Consider the following 22,353-nt stretch of genomic DNA (forward strand, 5'->3'; position numbering starts at 1 on the left):
AAACAAACACTATTGCTAACTGGAGCATCTCATTCTGTAACCCAAAGAGTCCCACGTCCTGCCTTCCCTGGGCTGTACATGGCGCTGAATTGCCTCCTTACCCTTGGACCAGGCTCTCCAGGCACACCCTTTTCTGATCCGTAGGAGTCTCCAGGTGGCCCCTGTGTGATTAGAGTTATGAAATGCTTTAGAAATGGACTTTCTAATTTTGTACTTTCATTGATTAAAAAAATAATCTGTTCCTTCTATTGGCCATATTTAAAATGAAATAATCTAAAAGAGAAATCTTATTACAAGAAGTAGTTTTATCTTAAAAATTGTGGTAGGAATGCTGAAGTGTAGCTGTTCACAGTGCATGGCTTCTGGCAGGGGTGGGGTGGGGAAGGACTCAGTTTCCTTTAAGGGGCTGGCCACTGGGACTTTGACCACGCTCCAGTGAGTCTATGGGTAACACAAATTGGACTTGGTATTTTTTATTCTTCTTCTTTTGTTTTTTGGGGAGGTCATAAGGGTCAGGGGTGGACCTGGGAGGACAGGGAAGTGAACGTGATTGGGGTGCATTATGTGAAATTTCCAAATAATCAATAAAAATGTAATGTTGAAAAAGAATTAGTTTTAAATAGATACTCAAAAGCAGGTGCCATAGGCAAGTTCGACATAAAATAGTGCAGAGATTTCACCTAGAAAAGGAAGGCCTCAAGACAATTCTAGAATATTCCTGGGCCCTGTGTTTTAGTTAGTATCAATATTTAAAGGTTGAACATTCATCAAAAAAAGGATAACGATTGCATTCAGTGGGTTACTGATAAATAATAAGCCACGAAGATGGTAGGGTGTATGTTCAAAGGAGTAGCAGGAGCTGGAGAGGGGGGTCGTAAGTGGATATAATCAAGAGACATTGTATACCTGTATAAAATTGTCGAAGAATAAAAATAATCTCAACAATACGTACTAAGGTTCTGTTTTATGTGTCATAGGAAGAAAATGACTTAAATGACCTACCGGAGGTCCAGGACGTCCAGGTTCACCCATCTCTCCCTTGTCTCCTTTCTCCCCCTCGAAATCCTGTCGTAAGTACAGTTCAAGGTCATTATCCCAAACCAACCAAATGAGATTCGACGAGCTGAATTTGGAAACTCCCTCTGTCCAGTGAAACTAGGTGTGAAAACCAAGACTGGGCCGCATGCATGACAGCAGCACACTGGCTCTTCCTGTGTCTCATCTTTCACATTGTACACAGGAGCTTACATTAACACTATTGCAACCTTTAAGAGGAAAAGTATCCTTTGTGCATCCCCCAGGAGAAATATTCTTTGTCAGCTACTATTACATCTGCCAGCCAAGAAAGGTGTAAGATCCGAGTTCTTCTAAAACTCGGTTTCGAATCATCCACTAAGGTAAATGAAAATATAAAACACAGGAAAACCAAACATCACATGGTATTTGGTAGAGCTCAGACTTCTAGATTCCTTTAAGGTCAGAATATAGTTATGACTATTGATGGTTTTCAAAACATTCTGTCACCTTTGGAGTAGATCTACTATGTCCTTAATTACAATGTGCTTTTGTGCTTGGTAGTTAGATGAGGAGAGCTCTTGGCCTTGGAGCTAATCCCTGGTACCAGCATCCCAAGGATCAGGTAAGTATTATCTCAGCATGTTGGTAACCCTTAAACAACAGTACTGGTCTGGCCATGAACCTTAAATCCACCTGTCTATATAATGAAGAAGATCAAGAATAGCAAAATAATCTCCTTGAGAGTCTGTTTCCTGCCCTTCAAGCACAGGTGTTGCTGATTCCATGGTGCCATTGGTGTAGGAGATAATGTTAAGAGAACTTTATTGAGGGTTCGAAGCACCCCAAGAGGCAGCTTCTCAACCTAGCTATGTATCTTTGGGAAGGTTGAAGAAATTTGATCCTTTGGAGAAGAAACTGTTGTGAGAGTTGGAAACTCTGCATCTGTGTATATTTTTTAGCAATAAAATATGGGCTGAAAATGTAAAAAAAAAAAAAAAAAAAGTAGCCTTTAGATCAAATTACATTATATTATTTAACTACCAAACCAGCTTTCTTTCTTTCTTTCTTTTTTTTTTTTTTTTTTTTTTTTTTTTTTTTTTTTTTTTTGGTTTTTCGAGACAGGGTTTCTCTGTGTAGCTTTGCACCTTTCCTGGAACTCACTTGGTAGCCCAGGCTGACCTCGAACTCACAGAGATCCGCCTGCCTCTGCTTCCCAAGTGCTGGGATTACAGGCGTGCGCCACCACTGCCCGGCCCAAACCAGCTTTCAATAAGTACATTCATTCCTAAAAAATTACTCTTATTGGAACAATATTTTTCTCCCCCGCAACATATTTTTAATAATTATTTTGGAATTTCGTACAATGCACTCCACCACACTCCCTTCCCATTCCTCCTGGGTCGGCCTTCCCACCCTTACACCCTACCTCCACCATTCTCCCTCCAAAATCACCAAGTCCAAATTGCATTGCTCATATACTCATAGGAACATGGTCAAATTCCTGGTGGCCAGCCCCTTGAAGAAAACTGAGTCCTTCCCCACCCCACTGCCAGAAGCCATCACTCATGAAGAGCCACACTTCAGCATTTTTATCACAGTTTTGAAGGACTCTCTTCAATAGTTTCCTGTCTGGACTGTTTCTTTTTTTGGGTGGGGGTGGAGGTTGTTACGGGGGGACCTTCAATGTCTCTCATTCTCAGTTATGAGTCTGCAGTCATCGATACCACTGCAAAAGAAGCTTCCTTGAACACAGCAGCAGCCTGTGACAGCATGGATCATGGACTTCCACATGGTTTCCGGTGGCAGCTCAGGTCATAGACACCCACCTTGGTCCCTGGTGTCAGCACATATCACAGATATCATCATGGCCTCTGGCAGCACAGCATGGATCATGGACAGCAGCACTGCCTCTGGCTCCAGCTTTGATCACAGATATTGAAGGCAGCATGGACCATGGAGACTTAATCCAGAAAATGAACCATTCTTGAACTCAGATATCTTGCTGTTCAGAGTCACTGCAGTTGGGCAGTGTGTGTGTGTGTGTGTGTGTGTGTGTGTGTGTGTGTGTGTGTGTGTGTGTGTGTTGGTCAGGTCAGCCACCACAGTCCGTGTTGGCGGCTAAGGGCCATGCAGATCCGAGTGGCTTGCACTGTTACCTGGTGCCATGTTGACATGCAGGTCAGAGCTGCAGTGGAGGACCATGCCTGGGTTCATGAATCTAGGATCAGTGTTGATGTCTGAGGTTCCTGTTACCATTGAAGGCCACATGGATGCCTGAGATCTGTGGCCAAATTAGTGTCCCAGGTCCATGCTATGGCTGGGGCCGTGCCGATCTGAGTGGCCTGCAGTGCCACCTGGGGCCATGGACATCCAAACCCCATTGCTGCCGAGGACAATGTCTGGGTCTGTGTTGCCACCAAAGGTTACATGGAAGCCATGTGGCCTTGTTGGTATCCGGGAGGTGTGCTGCCACCAGAGCCATCCTTATCTGAGTGGCTTGTGCTTCTACCTGGAACCAGGACGTCTTCCGGGTACAAGCTGCTGATGAGGGCCATGTCTGGGTCTGTGGTTCTGATGCAGCTGGGGTCTGTGTTGATGTCCGTGGCTCGTGTTGCCTCATAGGGCCATGGGAACCATGTGTGATGGAATCAGAGGTACATACTGAGCTGCCTCTGCCCTTTGCTGGCCCTGCCCATTGCGGGATGCTGGACGCTGCAGCAAGTGAGTTGCTTTCCCTTCTCCCCAGAGATGGGCCCACCCTCACCACAGGTTCTGGAGAGCTGACCCTGATGGCATGGGCATAGGGGAGCTGGCTCTGCCCATTGTCTGAGCAGGGTGGCCCCTGAAGCCTGGACTGACCAGCTCAACCAACACCCAGGGCCACAGCCAGGCCTTGGTTGGCCTGCTCTAACATCTACCTGATCTAGGACCTGCTAGAGCTTGTGAAGGACCCTGTAGAACCATAACCACAGGATCATCCCGAGAGGAATGATGGATAGATCCAAGGCAGCAGACGACAGCCTACCATCCCAGGATGCCTGTCTACCTCAGGAGCCCCCTTCCGTACACCCCCAAGAGTCAACTGACACCCACCAAGTCAGCTAGAAACAGTTTTTCTGGGAGAAACGGTGCCCCTATTCCTGCTCACCTGCTTTTTTATAATAAGCAAAAAATCTGGAATGTTAGGATTCTGCCACTCTTCCAGCTGCATGGCCGCACATGCACAGTACAGTAGCTAAGCAAGGGGTCTTACTTCTTATGTCATCCATGTGCACAGTGTGGTCATGCAATCTGCACATGCATGGTGTACCTCTGTCAGCCCACATGCACATGTACAGGGAAATCCTTAAAAGCTGGACACAGACTCCTCCCTCTTCCTCTGCTCTTTCTTCCCTCCCACTCTTTCTCTCCTGCACGAGTCTCTGCCCCGGGCCTGGCCACGCTCTCTTCTGTCCATCCCACTTCCTCCTAACAAAGCTCTGATACTGGGTTTTGTCATGCTTCTGACCTTTCTTCCCACGCATTTAAAACCAACACTCAGAGTGGCCTTGGGATATCCCAGAGGAGTTCCAGTGAGGATCCAGTGATGATGGTGGACCAGGAACCAGAGGCCTTGAGCCAGACCAGTGACTCATTGCAATGAACATTTTCAAGTAAAGCCGATTGGACAAAAGGGTTGCGACACACCACAGTTCCCAATGCCACCAGGATGAATGAAGAAGTGCTGGAGAGGTGTGAAAGATGGAGGAGCAAAGAGAGTTGGGTTTTTTTTTTTTGTTGTTGTTGTTTTGTATTGTTTTTTCCCTTTGTGTTTGTTTGTTTGCTTTTTTTTTTTTAATTTTTGTTTTCTGGGCCACTCTAAGGAGGAGGACAGGATATGGAAGGACTGAGAGGTTAGAGGAATTGGGGTGCATGATGTGAAATTCTCAAAGATTCAATAAATAAATTATTTTAAAAAAACTGAAAAAAAAGGTTGGCAGTGATTATGGTTGCCCAACTCAGTGAGCATTGAAGCCACTGAGTTGAATATAAATGAGTGAATATTATGGCCTGTATGTTACACTACAAAAATTATTAGGGATTTGTTATAATTAAAACCCATGATTTTTACTTTTAGAAAGCCTATTTTATATTTAAATCATGTGTCAACTAAACTATTATTGGAAGCAATTAAATGTAATTTTCCACGAGCTTAGTTTCTTGGTTAATCTAATATCATCTGAGTTCTTTATTTACCCTCCCAGTCTTTCCAAGGCCAGGCTAGTGGCTGGATCGGCACATGGTATTGTGGATACATTTCCTAAGCATTTAGTTCAGCTGCGAATCCCGGTCCTCTTAGTCATCCCACTAGAAGAACATCAAACCATCAGCGTCGAAATGGCGTGGAGCAGTAGTGTTCTTGGAGAAGACTGAGTGTGTCCTTGGGGTTACAATGGCCATGCAAAGGGTCCCGTTAGATTGTAGTATGCCTCTACCCTGTCCATAGGTCATTGCCATCCTGTTGTATCAAAGCCACACATACTGTGTTAGGCACAGTGAGAGGGAACAGGGAAGAAGGGTGAACAGAATCAGGCTGTTGGCTTGGAGTCACATGTCTCTATTTCCCCATTTAATATTTTTTATCCTTCACCATGAAAGATATAGGGAGAAATTAAGCCTAGATGTCCAGGCTGGCCAGGAGTGGGAAACTGGGATGAGCAAGGCTCATGGTGGAGCTTCTAAAAGAGATGAGGGATCATCAAGATGTCTTTGCAGAAACAGAGGCACAGCCATAGTCACAAAGCTGCAGCCTTACCGATTTGTTGTACGGGGGTCGGATGAGTGTAACAATCACTGTTCCTTGCAGCCCAGGAGGTCCTGTTAATCCTTTCACACCCTAAAGACAAGTACAGCAGAGGGTGAGAACCACCCAGCATCATCAACACAACAGTTTTACTCTCTCACAGGTCTGTTTTCTATCCTGCTCCATCCACAACGAACGAGCAAATGGAAGCACTCATCTCAGCATGGCTCACAAATGAACCAGAGGCAAATGCACTGGGGAGCGTACATCTTCGGACCCAATGACACATACTGCGGCACGTCATTTACCCTTTCGCCTTTTTCTCCTATCGCGTTATCGCCCATATGACCCTGTAAGAAAGCATGAAATGCCACTGTTAGGTCTCAGGAAGTCCATCTGTCTAGAAATGAGTTTCAGGCTGGATCATAGAAGGATTTCAGGAAGTTAGATAAAAGCCAGCATTCCTCAGGAACCTGTGACATGTCCCCCAAAGGAATTCTTTCTCTTGCATCTGCAGAAAGGAACACATGGCTCCATGGACATGCACCCGTGGTTACGCATCAGAGCCCTTGCCCCAGGCTCCTCCGTCTCTACTCACAAGTACTTGCTAGACACTTCGAAGGTCCTTCTCATCTCCCCAGGCCTCCCTCCTTCCAGACACCTGTTTGTTCTCTCTATAAGGACAAAGTGTCCCCCCACCCCTCCCACACACACCCCCAGCAATCTTTTGCCATCTTACTCTCCACTATTCTCTCTCACCCTCTCCCCTTCCCTGATTCTATGGTCATGTCCAGTCTTCTGTCTTTTTTCTCTGCTCTGGACTATTTCAGGTGCCTCTGGCTATTTTGTTTCTCTCTTATTCAGAATAAAAGCCTTCACCCTAATAATGGAGCAGTCTTGTTGGCAGGTTCTTTACAGCACCCCCTCGTATACAGCCATTATGTTTAAGAAACTTGTTAAGATTTCTGTCTTTGTAAGTGAAGACTTACATATTCATCTTAGTTTTGAAATAATAAAGTGTATTACTATTTTTGTAGAAGAACAGCAATATATTTCTTTTAAAGGTGGAGGTTTGGGGGCCCAGGAAGCTGGAAACTCACTGAATATGGTACAAGTGTTAGGGGTGGGGAACGGAAGACGGCACAGTGGGAATTTTTCTGGCCAAGCCACTGTCTGGTTTTGATCCCATTGGCTGGCTACTTCCTGGTGAGCCCTTAACTTCCTGGCTACCTGACTTCCTACCCTGGCTGCTTCTCTTGCTGATGGCCTACTTTAGTCATACTAAAAATAAGAGGGATGAGTCACTGAACTTCAGGGTTCTGAAATTCAAGTCAGAGACGCCAGGAGTGGAAAGCAAGCCACGCCATGCCTTTAGTAATTTAGTGACTCGAGACCACTGGAGGTGAATAGCTTCCATTCATCAACAACGGCTGTTTCTGTTGCACTACTGACCCATCAGAGCTAGTAAGGAAATGGAAAGTATTAGGAAGTAAGGCTGGGAGGACTGTTAAAAAGGAGCTGGTTATTTCACTCATGGACTAAGGGAGGAGTGAGTTGTGTGAGCGTTGTCTCCTCGTACGGTATCTATACGTTCTCTGCACTCTGTAGGGAATCTTTTACACCGTCTATCAAAATGGCTCAGTGGACAAAGGCACCCGACAGTCTGGGTTCAGTTCCTCACACCTACATAGCGGAAGGACAGAACTGACTCCTCTAAGCTATCCTCTGTCCTTCATACATGTGCCTTGCCATGCATACTCTACAGGTGAAGAAATAAATGTAAAAGTAAAATGAAAAGGAACGGAAAATCCCTGCCACTCCTTGACATCAGACTCCTCGGCGTCTATCTCTGTAAGGAATACATTTCTACCTAGTTTGTAGAAATTCGTCAAAACAATTGAAAACAGACTATAGCAATGGCTAGCCCATCATTTGAAGCAGTATCTTTTATAAAAATCTCCCCAGGCCAGTTGATTTTTGTTTTAATGGTTTTCATAGTAAAGATTATATGGAACAATCTCATAAATGTGGTCCAATGTCTTAATCTTACCAATTAATTTTCTTAAGAAACATGGAGAAAACCTTACAAAATGTTCATAATATATATAAAAAAAAATCAGGATTTTTTTTCATGTTGCAGCTTTTTCTAAGAAAATAGCCTAAGGTTGCCATGTAGAAGTGCACATGTAGTAGCAACATACATAAAATAACAATCTTATGGGGACATTTCTTAGATTAGAACATGCCATTTCTGCTTTGAAGCATCTCCCATCAACAGTCTAGTCTGAGTAACAGTGGATCTTCTCTTAGGAGATACCTTTTTTTTTTTTTTTTTTTTTAACCATTATTTATCTGGCATTTTGTTTCTTTTTTTTTTTTTTTTTTTGGCTTTTCGAGACAGGGTTTCTCTGTGTAGCTTTGCGCCTTTCCTGGGACTCACTTGGTAGCCCAGGCTGGCCTCGAACTCACAGAGATCTGCCTGCCTCTGCCTCCCGAGTGCTGGGATTAAAGGCGTGCGCCACCACCTCCCGGCTTGGCATTTTGTTTCTATAAAAAGTTTCTGCTGAAGGGTGGCTTTTCAAGTTTAAGTTAGCATACAAAGTAACACTAGCTTGTGGCATTTGCATACATCTTTAATTTGGGTTGGCTCTGCCCCTCCACCCCACCCACGCTCCTCTTCCCGGGTGTCGCTTCGTGTTTGTGGCTGTTCGGTGTGGTGGTTAGTCTTGGTTGTCAACTCGATGGGATTTGGGATCACCATGGTGGTGACCCTTGGGCATGTCTCTGAGAGGTTTTCTGGATGAGGTTGATTGGGGTTGGAAGACCCAGCCTGAGTGTGGATGGCACCATGCTGTGCCCCAGACTGAAGAGAAAGAGGAAGGCCCGAGCAATGCTATTCATTGCCCTCTCCTTCTGACTATGGATGCCGCTTGACCAGCTCCATGCTCCTGCTGCCACGACCTCCTACTTGGTGGACTGCCCCCCCAAACTTGGAGCCCAAACAAGCCTTTCCTTCCTCAAATTGCTTTAGTCTGGTACTTGGTCACAACAATGAGCAAAACAACCCTCACATTCTTTGTCCCGTTAGTGTAAGAAGCGGCAGGGGAATCAAGAGATTTCAAGACTCAGCTGCCATTCATGGAACCTGAACCTATGAGAGACAGAGGAAGAGGGAAGAAGGGGAGCGGGGAGGAGGGACGGGGAGAGGGACAGAGAGACTGCTTGTGTGTATCTGTCAACAAAGCAATAAATGTGAGGGCACACTGGGGAGTGTCCTGTACATCAGGATTCAACATTTTTAAATTTTAATTATATAATTTTTTATTCATTCAACATTTTTATCCTTAAACTACAACTTGATTTTTTTATTAGAAACATCTAAGACCACACAAGGTCACCCCTTCATTTAGCCACATAAGGTCGAATGGATTTTGCACAGCAGCCCCACTACAAGAACTGATGAGCTAAAGCAGGGTTCCTGGCAATAGACGCCTATCCATTAGAAAGCTTTGCTTTTTCCTAGTGTTGTGTGTCAGGGATCCAGTTACTGCTGGCCCTGTCCCCTTTCCTGCTGAGACTCCTGTGATCCCTGGGAGGTACCCACAGTGGTCTTCTAGGCTTTTGGACTGGCTAGGGTGCTCTGACTGCTACAACTTAGGAACGTAGACTTACTTTTGGTCCTCTGGGTCCCACAGCGCCTGGAAAACCCTAGAAAAGTCATAAGTAAATGTTACAGCAGGAATCACATCCAGCCAGAGAATGCTGTAAAACATTTTGCCATCACCTGTGTATACACTGAGAGTGCATAGCACCAGGGACTCCATACTCACAAAAACTCCCGGAGGACCCGGTGGACCAGCAGGCCCTGGAAAACCTGGGGGGCCTGGAAAACCCTTGAAGTTAAGAGAAGAGTGAATTTAATGTACTTGTCAAATACCACCAAAGCCCATTAGTTAGACATAGTGATGGTTTAATGAAATCAGAAGAACATATTACCTCCCCTCTAAGTGACTGCAACCCACTATAGTAAGCTCCAAACTCGTTGCTGTAGGCAACAGATACCTGGGACATCCTGATGCTACTGCACACAGGAGCATGACCAGCAACACTTGTTGATTTTGGGGGCAGTTTTCAGTTTTTTCCCCTCTCTTTCTCTTCCTCTCTTTCTCCTTTCCTGTCTTTCCTGCCCTCCCTCCCTGTATTTAGACAGTGTTTCTCCTCCTCCTTTAGGGCTGACCCCACCCACAGCTCTCCTGCCTAATTTTCTTTATACCTATATGACTCACCTCTTCCTTATCTCTCGATGCAGCTGGCCTTCTCAGAAGGCTGGCCTCCCTGCTGGATTAGAACCTCGGATCCAGCCACTGGAGCTCTGGGCTCCCTCTCTGTCTGTCCAAAGCTGGAGCCCTTCTTCCCTATTGATATTTCCTCTCCCCGCTCTCAGCATTATTTTCCACATTAGCATTCATTACTGTGTAACACATGGTACAGTTACTGACTGATATTTTTTTCTGTCTACTCATTAGAATGTAGACTCCTTGAGGACAAGTGTTTTAGAACTGGTTTCTAGCTCATCTGGGCCCTAGAGCCTAGAAATAATCCTGCCATGTAACTGGTATCTAAGAACTGCACTGACAGGAGACATCCATGTTCCTGGTCTCTACTCTCCTTTCTGCGCGATTGGTTTCTATGCAAAGGATCAAGAGCCATCCTTTCCCATGCCTTTCTCGGAAGCCCATCACTGCTTCTAGACACATTCCTGTGGCTCTTCGACTCCTAGCCCAATTTCACAGCTTAGGTCTGTTGGCCTGGCTTACCATATGAGGACACTCACAGCCTCAACTTCTGAATCCCAAAGCATACACAAGCCTCAAATAGTTGTGTCTCATTGGATCTATTATGGAACACCTCCAGGCTAGCTACAGACGAACTAGTGAAACAAACTATTTAAGGTTCAAGGGGAGAGAGCCACGCTTCAATAAAACTCTTAAAGATGCTGTGTAAATACTGGAACCAGGATGTTCTTTAAGGCTCCAGTTTTAAGTGGTGGTCAATGCATGGTGTAAACCCATCCTTGATTGTAGCCAATAGAGAGAAACTTAAGAAGGGTGACAGGAACTTAAGAGGAGATTAAAAGATGCCCACATTTGCATATCAGCATGTTGCTTCTGCTAATGGGGTCCATGTTAGAACCATACGTGAGGTGGACATTATAGACAGGGAAAGACAGGAGAAAGAGAGAGCTGGGAGGAAGGAGGGAGGGAGATACAGAATATGAATATGATATGAATATGAATATGAATGAGAATTCCTTCAGGAAGTGTTGTACCTGGAAGCCTGGCGGCCCAGGTGGCCCAGGGTCACCTTTTCCATTGAATTCTCTGTCTTCTCCTTGAGCAGGCTCACCCTTGAAAACAGAGACTACCATCAACCCCTGTCAACTTTATATTTTCAAGCCCCCTCCCCTCTTAAGTGCTCACTGAAGGTCGTACCTCCTCAACGATGAGTGTGTGGGAGGATATATACACAGAGAAGTGTTTTAAAGTTTTGCAGTTATTCCATTTTGAAGGACTCAAAGAACTGCTTAATATTTTTTGTTAGCCTATATGTGTTACGATGAGTTTCATTGGGACATTTATGTACTTGTATATATAATGAATTTTGATCATATTCACCCCTCACTAATCCCATTCCTTTTACACTCCTGCTGATTATAGTCCTCCCATACTCTCATGTCCCCCCCCCAACATTTTTGTGTATGTGTGGGTGAGCCATAAGTTTAATTAAGGTTTCTTATAGGACCATGGCTGAGGGGCTATTTAAAGGCACATGGATAGCTCACCAGTGGCTACACCACAGAGGAAAATCTCTCTCTTTCCCCAGCAACCATTAGCTGCCTACAGAGTCTCAGGTGGGGGTGTGGCTTCACAAGCCCCTCCTCCTACTTTTATACTATTTTAAAAGAACTGCCAACGTACTGTGAGGAAAAAGAATAATAAATCATTTCCCAATAATACTCAAATTGGGAGTAATTCCTAACCTAGAATGTGGACTCTCAAACATGAGGTCAGTTTCCTTCCTCTAGATCCTCCTTCCTTAAAGGATGATAATAACCATTCCAAAGACCTGTCTATGGCAAGAGCCAGAGGAATTTACTAATAGGAGACAGTGCCATGTTTTAATTTCTATGGTGTCTGAATTATTAATACCAAGACCTGGTTTATGAGGTCAGTTTGTAGTAGTTTAGATTTCATTAATTAATTGAAGTCCTTTTCATACATATGGTTAGAGATCTTCAGTAAAATAGTACTTGACAGATGACTTACCTTTTGTCCTTTCAAACCAGGAGGACCCTGGGGAAGAAGCAACGCATTAACCACCAGAGGCCAAACAAGTCTGTACACTTGACCTTGTCTCCACTCCCTTGTTTTGCCTGCTGGCCCCACAATATTCTTGCTACTGGCTTTCAACATGCTCACATCTCCACATTTCAACAGCTCAACAGTTTCTTCTTCGTCTCCTGCCTCCCTCCAATCCAGACAAGTGTCTCTTCCATCTTGCCTGCAAATTTATATCCTGTTCTTTTCCCACCTACTCCCTAGTTCCATATATGCCCCCAGCTCCTTCCTGCCATGGAAACACTGCTTTCCAAGGTCAGCAGTGATTCCAAGTCATTGACTAAGACCACGACATCAGTCCTTGTATTTCTAGACTTTTTGGTGGCACCAGGCTGCCCCATCCTTCACTGAAATACATCTTCCCTGGGGCTTCCATTCTGTGCTCTTCCTGGTTTTCTCTCCACTATTGCAGCCTTTTCTTCTTTTCCTGCTCATTCCCCTTGACTTAGAAGTTACGTGCTGGAGTAAAGTCTGACCTCCATATCGCTGCTCTCTTTGCTCTCTCTGAATTGCTAGAAGCTTGACTCACATCCTCTCCTCCAGTCAGTCAGCTTATTATATATCTTTATGTAGATGCATCAAAAGTAAAACAAAGCCTTAATGTCTAAACTTGATCTCATAACCCACCCTTCCTTCTCCCTCCCTTCCTTCCTTCCTCCCTCCCTCCCTCCCTCCCCCCCCTCTCTCCAATGTCTGATAATAACTCAGCCTTCCCAATATCATGAGAGGTTTGTGTGCATGGCCCGTGGAATAGACTGCTTTCATCCAACATTTATGTCCATGATGTGGAGTTAGGGATGCAAACTTACTGGGAGCCCTGAATAGCCTGGTGTCCCCGGAATGCCTGGGAATCCTTGTTCACCCTAGAAGACATGGAAAGTTTGTCACAATTCTTAGTTGTGCTAGAACAGCCCATGAGGATAGCTATCCCCTGGTCACCCCTCCAACCCAGCCATGGCAAATCTAGGCAAACCAATTCAAATTCCTGATGGCTACAGCTCAGAAGGCTGAGGGCCAGAAACCCATTATCTTAGTTGACAATAAGATCAGGGTCTACTGCTTCTCAAATTGTTCATAAATGGCAGCCTAATTGTGCCAAGAACTTTTTAATTGCTGCTTCTTGGAACTTTAGTAATTAGTTTGCTCGTGGCCACCCTACGAGGGGAGGGGAGGACTCAGGACACAAAGGAGGCAAGTGGTCCCAGCAAAGCTCAGGCTTTCCTTTCCAGACACTTTGTACTCAAAGCTTTAGTCTCTGATTGATATCTACAACCCCTGACGTGAGTAAGTCATTGAGTGTCTGTGGGAACCCATGGGAAAACTCCCTTGAAACCATACATAAGGAAAAATGCAGCAGTTCCTACTTGAAATCATGTTGTTGGGTCTGATGAAAAGAATGCTTCCCCGAAAGTCCATTCCCATCTCACTACAGCTTCTTCTTGACTTCCTCGCTCAGCAATGCTCTCATTAATTATCTGTGCAGGCGGGACGTACCTTAGAACCATTGCATCCTGGTAAACCAGCCAGCCCATGAGGTCCAGGGTGGCCTGGGATGCCCTAGAAAGAGAGCAAGATTCACTGACAAAGACAGAGGCAGCTCCACAAGGCTCAGGACCCTGCAAAAAAGTCAGGACTCAAGGGAAATGACAGATGATTTGAAATGGCTATTAGCTAGAAATGGTTGCTTAAATGTTTATGCAGCAAACTTAAATTGTAGTTTTTTTTTAAAATTTCATTTAAATATCATGGCAAACAAAACATGCTAATTAAGATAAAGACTGTTGGATGAGCTGTGGCTATTTTAGATAAAAATCTAGAAAACAGAAGATGGGGTCACATGACATGCTGTTCTAAGTGAGAGAGAAAGGGAGGGAAGAGGCAAGGAACCAACACAGAAGAGAATGAGGTCACTGTTCTCTGCTACAAACAGGGTCGTCCTGTTTTGTTCTATGGCCTCCACTCAGTTGTGCACGTGTGTCACACAGATCCACACTCTGCCATGCTCAATCCTAGGGTGTATTTTCTTCTTGTAAAGAGTGTGTCAGACATGTTTCCTTGTGTGACTATTTTGACATTTTCATTAAGATGAGCATGTGAGCAGGAGCACACACACACACACACATATACAAATGTATTCATACATGCACACATACACACATACATATATACACATACACAGAGACACATAAAAATATACATACATACACACATTACACATACATATACAAATGTACACACATACATGTACATATATACATACACACATATGTACACATATACATACACACATATACAAATGTACACACATACATGTACATATACACACATACACACATATACAAATGTACACATACATGCACACATACATACATATATATACATACATACACAGAGACACATAAAAATATATATACATACATACACACATTACACATACATATGCAAATGTACACACATACATGTACATATATACATACACACATATGTACACATATACATACACACATATACAAATGTACACACATACATGTACATATACACACACACATATACAAATGTACACATCCATGCACACATCCATACATATATATACATACATACACAGAGATACATAAAAATATACAAACATAAATACACATATTACACACATACACATATACAAATGTACACACACACACACACACACACATGCTTGGCATTACTTACTGGAAGTCCAGGAGGACCTGAAAATCCTGGTAATCCAGTTATCCCCTAAACATAAGTAAAAGAGGAGGGGGTAGAGGGAAAAACAGTTAAAAATGTTCATCCTATAAACATAAAATTATTTGCCAATTCAATGACCATTTTTTTTTGTAGCTATGTATTGAATATATCGAAAAGTGATTAGAAAAAACAAACAAAAAGGCTTGACAGACCTTTGTCCATCTGGCCTTTACTCAGCCTTTAGATTTCTGTTTTGTTTGGTGAGGGTCAGTCAAGCTGTGTGTGTATCCTAGACTGGTCTCAAACGTACCATCTACATATCCCAGGCTGCTTTGAGTTCATGACTTTCTGCCCCTGCCTCCCACCTACAGACCTGGTGTGTGTGTGTGTGTGTGTGTGTGTGTGTGTGTGTGTGTGTGTGTGTGTCTGTCTGTCTGTCTGTCAGTGTGCCTGTGTGCCTGTGTGTAGTCCTATGACACATGTGCACAGCATACTTGTGGCGGTCAGAGGACGACTTTTCGTAAGTTTTTTTCTGTTTCTTCACCTTATTGAGGCTGGGTCTCTCGGTATTTCTGCCATGCTGCACATTCCAGGGTAGCCAGCCGACTCTCCCATAGCCGCCTTCTGTTTGGATGTGAGTGCTGGGATTGTGCACTACTGAATCTGGCTTTTTTTTTTTTTTTTTTTTTTTTTTTTTTAAATAAAGTAGGTTCCCAGTATTGAACTCAGGCTTGTGTCACAGGCACTTTCCCCTGTGGAAAGTTTTACCTTATAAAACTCTTAAGAGGGAGTTGTCATGGTTGCTTGGGCTGTGGGGGGATTCTTTTTTGTTTGTTCTTGGAGACAAGGGCTCACTCTATAGGCTAGCCTGGGAATATTACTAGGCAGTCCAACCTTGAACTTACAGCAATCCTCCTGCCTCAGCCTCCTGAGTGCTTGAGGTTGTAGATGTGAGTCACCACACCTGGCTGAAATTCATGTTTAAGGTGTATTTTATGTATAGTAAAATGTTTATGTGAAAAGCATGGGGATATATATATATATATTTATCCTCCCTCCCTCCCTCCCTCCCTCTGTCCCTCCCTTCCTCCCTGCGTCCCTCCCTTCCTCTCCTTGAGTCTTGCTATGTAGCTCACACTATCTCTAACTCCCAATCTTTGCACCCGAGTGGTGGGATGCTAGGCATGCATGGCCAGGACTGCCGTTCCCAGGGCCACTTCAGCATCACTCCTCCCTCACCCAGGAGCAACATCTCCATCTCTCTAGGAAGTTTCTCTCGGGCCCTTTCCCCATCACTGCACATCTGTCCCTAAGGTGGGGACTCTTATTTTGGTCTCAGCCAGTGGATTCGTTTTCCTGTTCTCCAACTCCATCGGTGGAGCCAAACACGATGTCCTTCCTCCTCTCTGACAGGTGACTAGCTGTTGCCGTTAGAAGAAGAGTGTTCAACCAACAATCAGAACGGATGGGCGGGACTACTAACCCTGATGCCTTTGGGGCCAGTGAGTCCCGGAAGTCCGAGAGAGCCCTAGATCCAAATGGAAAGAGGAGAAGTCAGTAGAGCAAAAAAAAAAAAAAAAAAAAAGATTTGGTGGATTGACACCTACGCATCCAAGGCCCTAGGTTTGTCTCCACAGTGAGCAGTTTTGCTCTTGTGATTATTACATTGATTATTATATCTATTAGTATATTGATCCCTTGCTGCTTCCAACCAAGCAGCAATCAGAATAGACAAACAAAACTGCATTTCAACCCTTGCTACTCAAAAGTAGGACCAGGCACCAATGCCCAGTGACTTGGCCTCACCCTGGGAGCTTGCGTAAGTACAAACAGCCCCGCCCCTTTTCCTCCTCCCAGGCATATTGATTGAGAATCCCCATTTCAACAGGGTTCCGTTGGACTTCTCCTGTACTGACTGGAAAGCGCTGTGAGCCTGCAAAAGACCTGGCAGCTGCTGAGATCTGATAAGGAAGGACACCATGGTTCCAACAGCAAAGGCGATCAGCAGCAGCCGGCAAGTCTGTGCGGGAGAAACACTTCCTAACGAAATGTGCCTGCCAGGTAGGAGTAGATAAATAACAGTGAGGACTCCCTGCACCACAGACGATGTTGCTCCCGGCGCATAATGAATCTCTGTTTGAGGCCCCCTTTCATAGTGAATAGCCTTAAATGGAGAATATTTTAACAAAGCCATTTGCTGTGAGAGCAGCATCATCAAAAAGCTGGTTCCATCATTCCGGAGCACTTCAGGTTTTTTCTCTTTTTTTGAGAAAGGGATGTTACATAGTCTTCTGAGGCTGAACCGTCAAGGCCAAAGTTAGCCGTTCCCTTCTGAGGTGGAATTCCTGAGTGCAAGGCCATGTTCAAGGCTGTATCTCCTGCCACCCCCCCCCCCCCCCGTGGGAGCTGTTTTGTGTTATGCAGAGGGCAGAAAAGAAGACAGATTTGCAGGTTTTACTTTCCTGTAGTAAATCTTCTTGTGCAGAAAATAACTCTGAGGAAGGAAGCTTTGGCAAGATTTTATTGTTCTCTGGTTGTTTGCCTTCGGTCAAGTTCTCCTTCGAGGCTGTATGGTCCTATAAGCTATGTTTGAAAATAAGATCTCATGACATGACGGGCATTTTCTGGGTTAGTTTAATGGAATATTTGCACATCGTGCAATCCACAGGAAGCACCATGGTGCTAACAACTCTAATTGCCAATGGTATTCGTAAAGGGGTGCTGAAGGCAAGTGAGCAGAGTGGGGTATAGAGAATGAACGAGGAAAGGAGTTCTTGGCTAGTCTGCCTGCAGACTTCACATATCAAAAATCCTTTTACCAGTGAAGCGAAGGGAAATGCAAGTCCAAGCCCTGAAAGGAGTTAATGTTTTAAAAGTAGGTGTGGGTGTGGGGGTGTGCGCACATACATATGTGTGTGGAAGCCAGATTTGGCATTTGGTGTCTTCCTCTGCCGTCCTCCATCTTATGCTTTCAACCAGAGTCTCTCACTGAACAGAGAGTCTGTCGGTTCAGTTAGGCTGGCCGGCCAGTGAGCTCGGTGAATGCTCTGTCTTAGTCCCTCCGCTCCCAGCCCTGGGGTTACAGATGCCCATTGCTATGTCTGGCTTTTCCGTGGATGCTGGGGATCTGGACTCAGGTCCTCATGCTTGTAAGCCAGCATGTTCTACCATCCAAGCCATTTCCCCATCCTAGCTAATTCAAGGTTAGCACCAGAAGAAGAAATGGAGAAAGAGAACATTGACCTGGACGAGATAGACAGGAATGGTAGAATTCCTGGGTCCTGGGCATCAGGCTTGGTTTTGTAAACTGTAAGTATGGCTTTGGTTGCTTAGGTGTAGTAAACAGATACTTGTCTCTGCTTTTAGTGTTTGGCCTATAACTCCCATGATCCTTCATTTTTCCTTAGAGATGGGGTGCATGGATTGTCTCTAGTTACTTAATATTTGACTCCTCATACAGAGTTCCCAAAGCCCTCAGAATTCCTGACACATCTTTTGATGAGCAGATTTTTGGGGGGCTCCTGGCTGGGGGGCTGGTCACCAGATAGGCCAAACCCTGATTAGAAGCTTGGAGAGTCTGGCTATACGGCCCCATTGTCTAGGGAGCAGGGGAGTGGTGTCTGGGTGAGGAGTGGATCCTGTTTCCTAGAGGAAGAGTCTGAAAGAATCCCCCAGCCTGAAGTAATTACAGAGCTCTGGACAGGTAGGCGACACACTTCACTTCCAGGGGATGAAAGTGCCTACTCTGGGACCTTCAGTGAACCTTGTGTTCTTACCTGTCTGTTTGTTTACATGCATCCTTTATAACAAAGTGATAAACAAAAAGGATTCCTTGAGTTCTGTGTATGCATCACAGGGTCAATGTGAGAAATAAATGAAATGCAGGAAGGAATAATCGGGCCAGTGCTTGGCATGGAGTAAATACATCATTTAAGTGTTCTAGGTATTATTATAATAAATATGTCAATACAGTATGGAATTTTGAAAGGCTCCACAAAGATCAATTACAATAATCTTTTATTGATTACTAGTTCACAGATTGCTGGAGGCCTGTAGTCAGGGGAGTTTGTATGCCTGACAGCTCCAGATAATGTCTAGATAATGTCCCCAGTAGGAAGGTATGGCCAGCAGACCTAGTGGTTCACAGTTACTTAGTAAATCCTCCTGGGTATTTATTGAAACAAGGCCCTTTGTGTCTCACAGTCTTTAGGATAAAGATGCGTGACAAGTGTGAAGGGTAGCAGGCTCTGTTACAGACCTTGGAAGCCTGATGCTCAACAGACTCCCCTCCCCAAAGGAAGAGGTGGATGGGGAGAAAGGAAGAGAATGAGGGATAGGGGACTTCCAAAACCAAAGGCAGACAGATGTCTCTAGATCCTACTCAATTTGAATCAAAGCGGAGGTTCATGTCAAGTAGAGACACAAAAACACCCTTGCAGTGGCCATTTGGAGGTTGCTGGGGAGGTTTGCAGAAATGTTTTCAGGGGAGGAAGCCGAAGACAAAGTGTCACTGGTAAGGGGAGAAGAGCAGGTGATCGACAGGTACCACATTAACTATTTCTTCAAGAACCTGACCTACAGAAAAGACAAGGAGAGGATGCCAATCCCTCGATTAGGGTACCTAAAGAATCCAGATGAAGTTATATGCCAGTATAAAAAAATATTAGCATTCTTCAGCACTAAAAGAGAAGGGCCAGCATCAAAAGCATAGTTCAAAGGTCCTTATAAAGGACATGCTCCTGGACTAAGGTCACAATGGGAATCCCAGTGGTCAGGGCACAGGTGTAGGGACAAATCTTCAGTGAAGGAGGAAAAGACTCATCCTCCCATGTAAGACAAGCTTGACCAGATTCATGGGTAGGAACCACATGGGGTTTGGATGGGTAGGAATGCAGTTCTGGAAGCTCAGCTAAGACAGGAAAGGAAGAATCGGTTTTTCACCCACCAGGTGACTAAGATGGGGAATTGTCTTCAGGGCCTCAGTGGCCTATGTGGTGGGCATGAAGATGGGTTAGGTGGGCAGAGGGTTCACCAAGCTCACGGGGTGACATACCTTAGGTCCCTGTGGTCCAGGCAAGCCTTCAGGACCTGGAAATCCTTTCTGGCCAGGAAAACCAGGGGGCCCAGGATAGCCTTTCTCCCCCTGTTAAAACCAAAATGACACAAGAAACAAGGGGCAATTAGCCAGCAAAACATTCTGCCTCACCACAACCTTCTCTTTGTGACATTCGTCCCTTGGATCAGGGAGTCAATAGTTAGCACCCAGCTCCTAGGAAAGCCACCATCTAGTAACACATGCCCACAGACTTCAGAGTGATGCTCATGTCCTTGTAGATACTAACTTTTCCCAGATAGTAAGTCTACTACTCGGGATAGAGGTTAGAGGGAAAGGGACCGAAAGACAGTACGGTTAGAAAATTAAGGTTAGTGGAGCGTGTTTATTAAGGGGTGGAGACGGTGAGGATGAGGTGGAAGGCCATGGTTTTGAGGTCTTGGTAATGATGGAATGAAGATAGAATACCATGGAGGTACCCACTTGAGAGATGGTTTTGTTGCACAGGGATGAGTACCCCAGTCAGCTGTTTCCATAGGAACTGCAGGAGAGGTGTCAAGGGCAGCAGACTGCAAAGTGTGAGCCAAATGATCTGGTAGGTGGAATTAGGTGGTGCTGTGGGTAAATACCCGGTAAAAGTGAGTAAAATAGAGTTTGGCCAACAAAAGCCTTCCCATGAGTGTGAATACTGAGGAATAGTCTTTAGCAGTCAAGGCCACTAGTTAAGTTGGCCAGTTTTGTTACAGTTGGCAAATGCGATAAATAAGTAAATAAAGCCACAGAAAAGATCAAAAGTTTGCTACTTTACGCTTATATATAGGCAAGCACACCCAATAAACCAGAGAAAGAAGTGGATTTGCTAGACCCTTCTCACAGCTCAGTTACTTTCACACGTTTTCGGACTGTATCTTGCATACAACTGCGACTCAATGGATGCCTGAATGCAAGTTCAAGAACAAAGGGAGTGCATTCCAGAGCAAATGTGAACAGGCTACATTCATAGCTTCCTGGGGAAGGGGGAGGCTAGTACAAGTGAATTATAGACATAATATCTATAAATAAAGCAATTATTATAATTAGCATATAGTTATATATAAACTGTCTTATCAAATGAACTATAATGTGCTTTCTTTGGAATGTTTTTTTAATAGTTACCCTTCGATATTGTTGAACAATTAATGAATGTCTCCGAGGAAGGATTTTGTAAACAAACAAAAGCACTTTAGCTCTGCCCCTGTCTTAATTGTCATAAATTGCGAGTTAATGGAGCGAGCTGATGAGATTTCACAGCATTCTTTTTACTTTGAATTCTGCAATGGAGCTTTGATTTTTTTTTTCCCCCTTGACTGGCGTGCTGCTGCTGGAAGTTGCCACCAGGGGGCGGTCTTGTTCCAGTGCTGCAGCACCGCATCTGTGGGTTTCAATGTTTATATTGAAGCGAGAGAATCAAGTTGCTCTAATTTCTTCTCTCATGTTTAGCAACATCATAAATATAGTGTATGCTAGGGAGGCTTCTTAAAATGTTATTTTTCTGCCAACTTGCTACTTATTCAGCCGAGAGAGTTACAGTGTAACTGCCAGTATTTACACAAGGGAGTCGGAGTAGCCCAAGCTTCCTAGAAGGCTTTCAACATTGTGTAAGGTTAATGGTTATATACAATTACTTTAAACGTGGATTTAGGGGACTCAATAACGTAGTGATGATTTCCGCTACAGAAGGGCAAAGCGTGACCGACTCAAGGCATCTGCAGTGTGAAGAGGCAGCGGGAAGTTCTGTTCTTACCTTTTCCCCTTTGGTCCCCATGCAGAAGCACTGGCCCTTGCCTTTGCAGACGCAGCCCTGGAAAGAGCAAGAGAGGACAATCTATTTTATGTTCTTTGAACCTTGGACACTTAAACTCATGATGCACGTGACACTGGCAATTCATTAATAAAAATATGAGGGAGCCCACAGAGGTTTCCTAGTGAGACCTGAGCTTGCTTTACCAGGAGGACTGCATAAGAGGATGATTGGACCATGGCTCTGGGTACCAGGTGTTTGGAAGAGTCTGCACTTGGCTGTATCTAGAAAAGGGAGGTCTTTTGCCTCGCCCTGTGGCATTGTTATAAAAAGCCCTTTCGAATAATGTTCTGGGCTGTTGAGTATTGACCCAGGTCCTGCCGAAGTTATCCTGTGTTACTGTCTTTCTTCTTCCCAACTAGGTCTCTCTTTCTACCTATAAGAATGTCGATGTCCACCGTGTGTCTTGAGAACATTCATTCACTATGTTGAGATCAGAATGCTCTTCCTTAGGTCAAGAATGGAAGATACGGCACTGAGCTAGGGAAATTCTATCCTATCTAGTCACGTTGATAAATCTACAAATTCAGCCCTTAGAAATTATGTACAAATCAACTCT

General features: G+C 44.5%; 1 protein-coding gene across 1 annotated transcript in view; it reads right to left on the reverse strand.

Moving 5' to 3' along the window:
- Col4a3 (collagen type IV alpha 3 chain) overlaps positions 1-22,353 on the reverse strand; it is a 132,039-nt gene that overhangs the window by 56,411 nt on the left and 53,275 nt on the right. The window contains exons 2-15 of the mRNA XM_028874137.2: positions 21,738-21,794; positions 19,955-20,044; positions 16,385-16,429; positions 14,905-14,949; positions 13,693-13,755; positions 13,008-13,061; positions 12,127-12,153; positions 11,130-11,207; positions 9,631-9,693; positions 9,473-9,508; positions 6,109-6,150; positions 5,813-5,893; positions 1,003-1,065; positions 102-161 (exon numbers count right to left, since the gene is read on the reverse strand). Of these exons, the coding sequence (XP_028729970.1) occupies positions 102-161; positions 1,003-1,065; positions 5,813-5,893; positions 6,109-6,150; positions 9,473-9,508; positions 9,631-9,693; positions 11,130-11,207; positions 12,127-12,153; positions 13,008-13,061; positions 13,693-13,755; positions 14,905-14,949; positions 16,385-16,429; positions 19,955-20,044; positions 21,738-21,794 (804 nt within the window). The remainder of the gene's footprint in view (positions 1-101; positions 162-1,002; positions 1,066-5,812; positions 5,894-6,108; positions 6,151-9,472; positions 9,509-9,630; positions 9,694-11,129; positions 11,208-12,126; positions 12,154-13,007; positions 13,062-13,692; positions 13,756-14,904; positions 14,950-16,384; positions 16,430-19,954; positions 20,045-21,737; positions 21,795-22,353) is intronic.

This window comes from Peromyscus leucopus, chromosome 13 (genome assembly GCF_004664715.2).
Source record: "Peromyscus leucopus breed LL Stock chromosome 13, UCI_PerLeu_2.1, whole genome shotgun sequence".
Classification (NCBI taxonomy): domain Eukaryota; kingdom Metazoa; phylum Chordata; class Mammalia; order Rodentia; family Cricetidae; genus Peromyscus; species Peromyscus leucopus.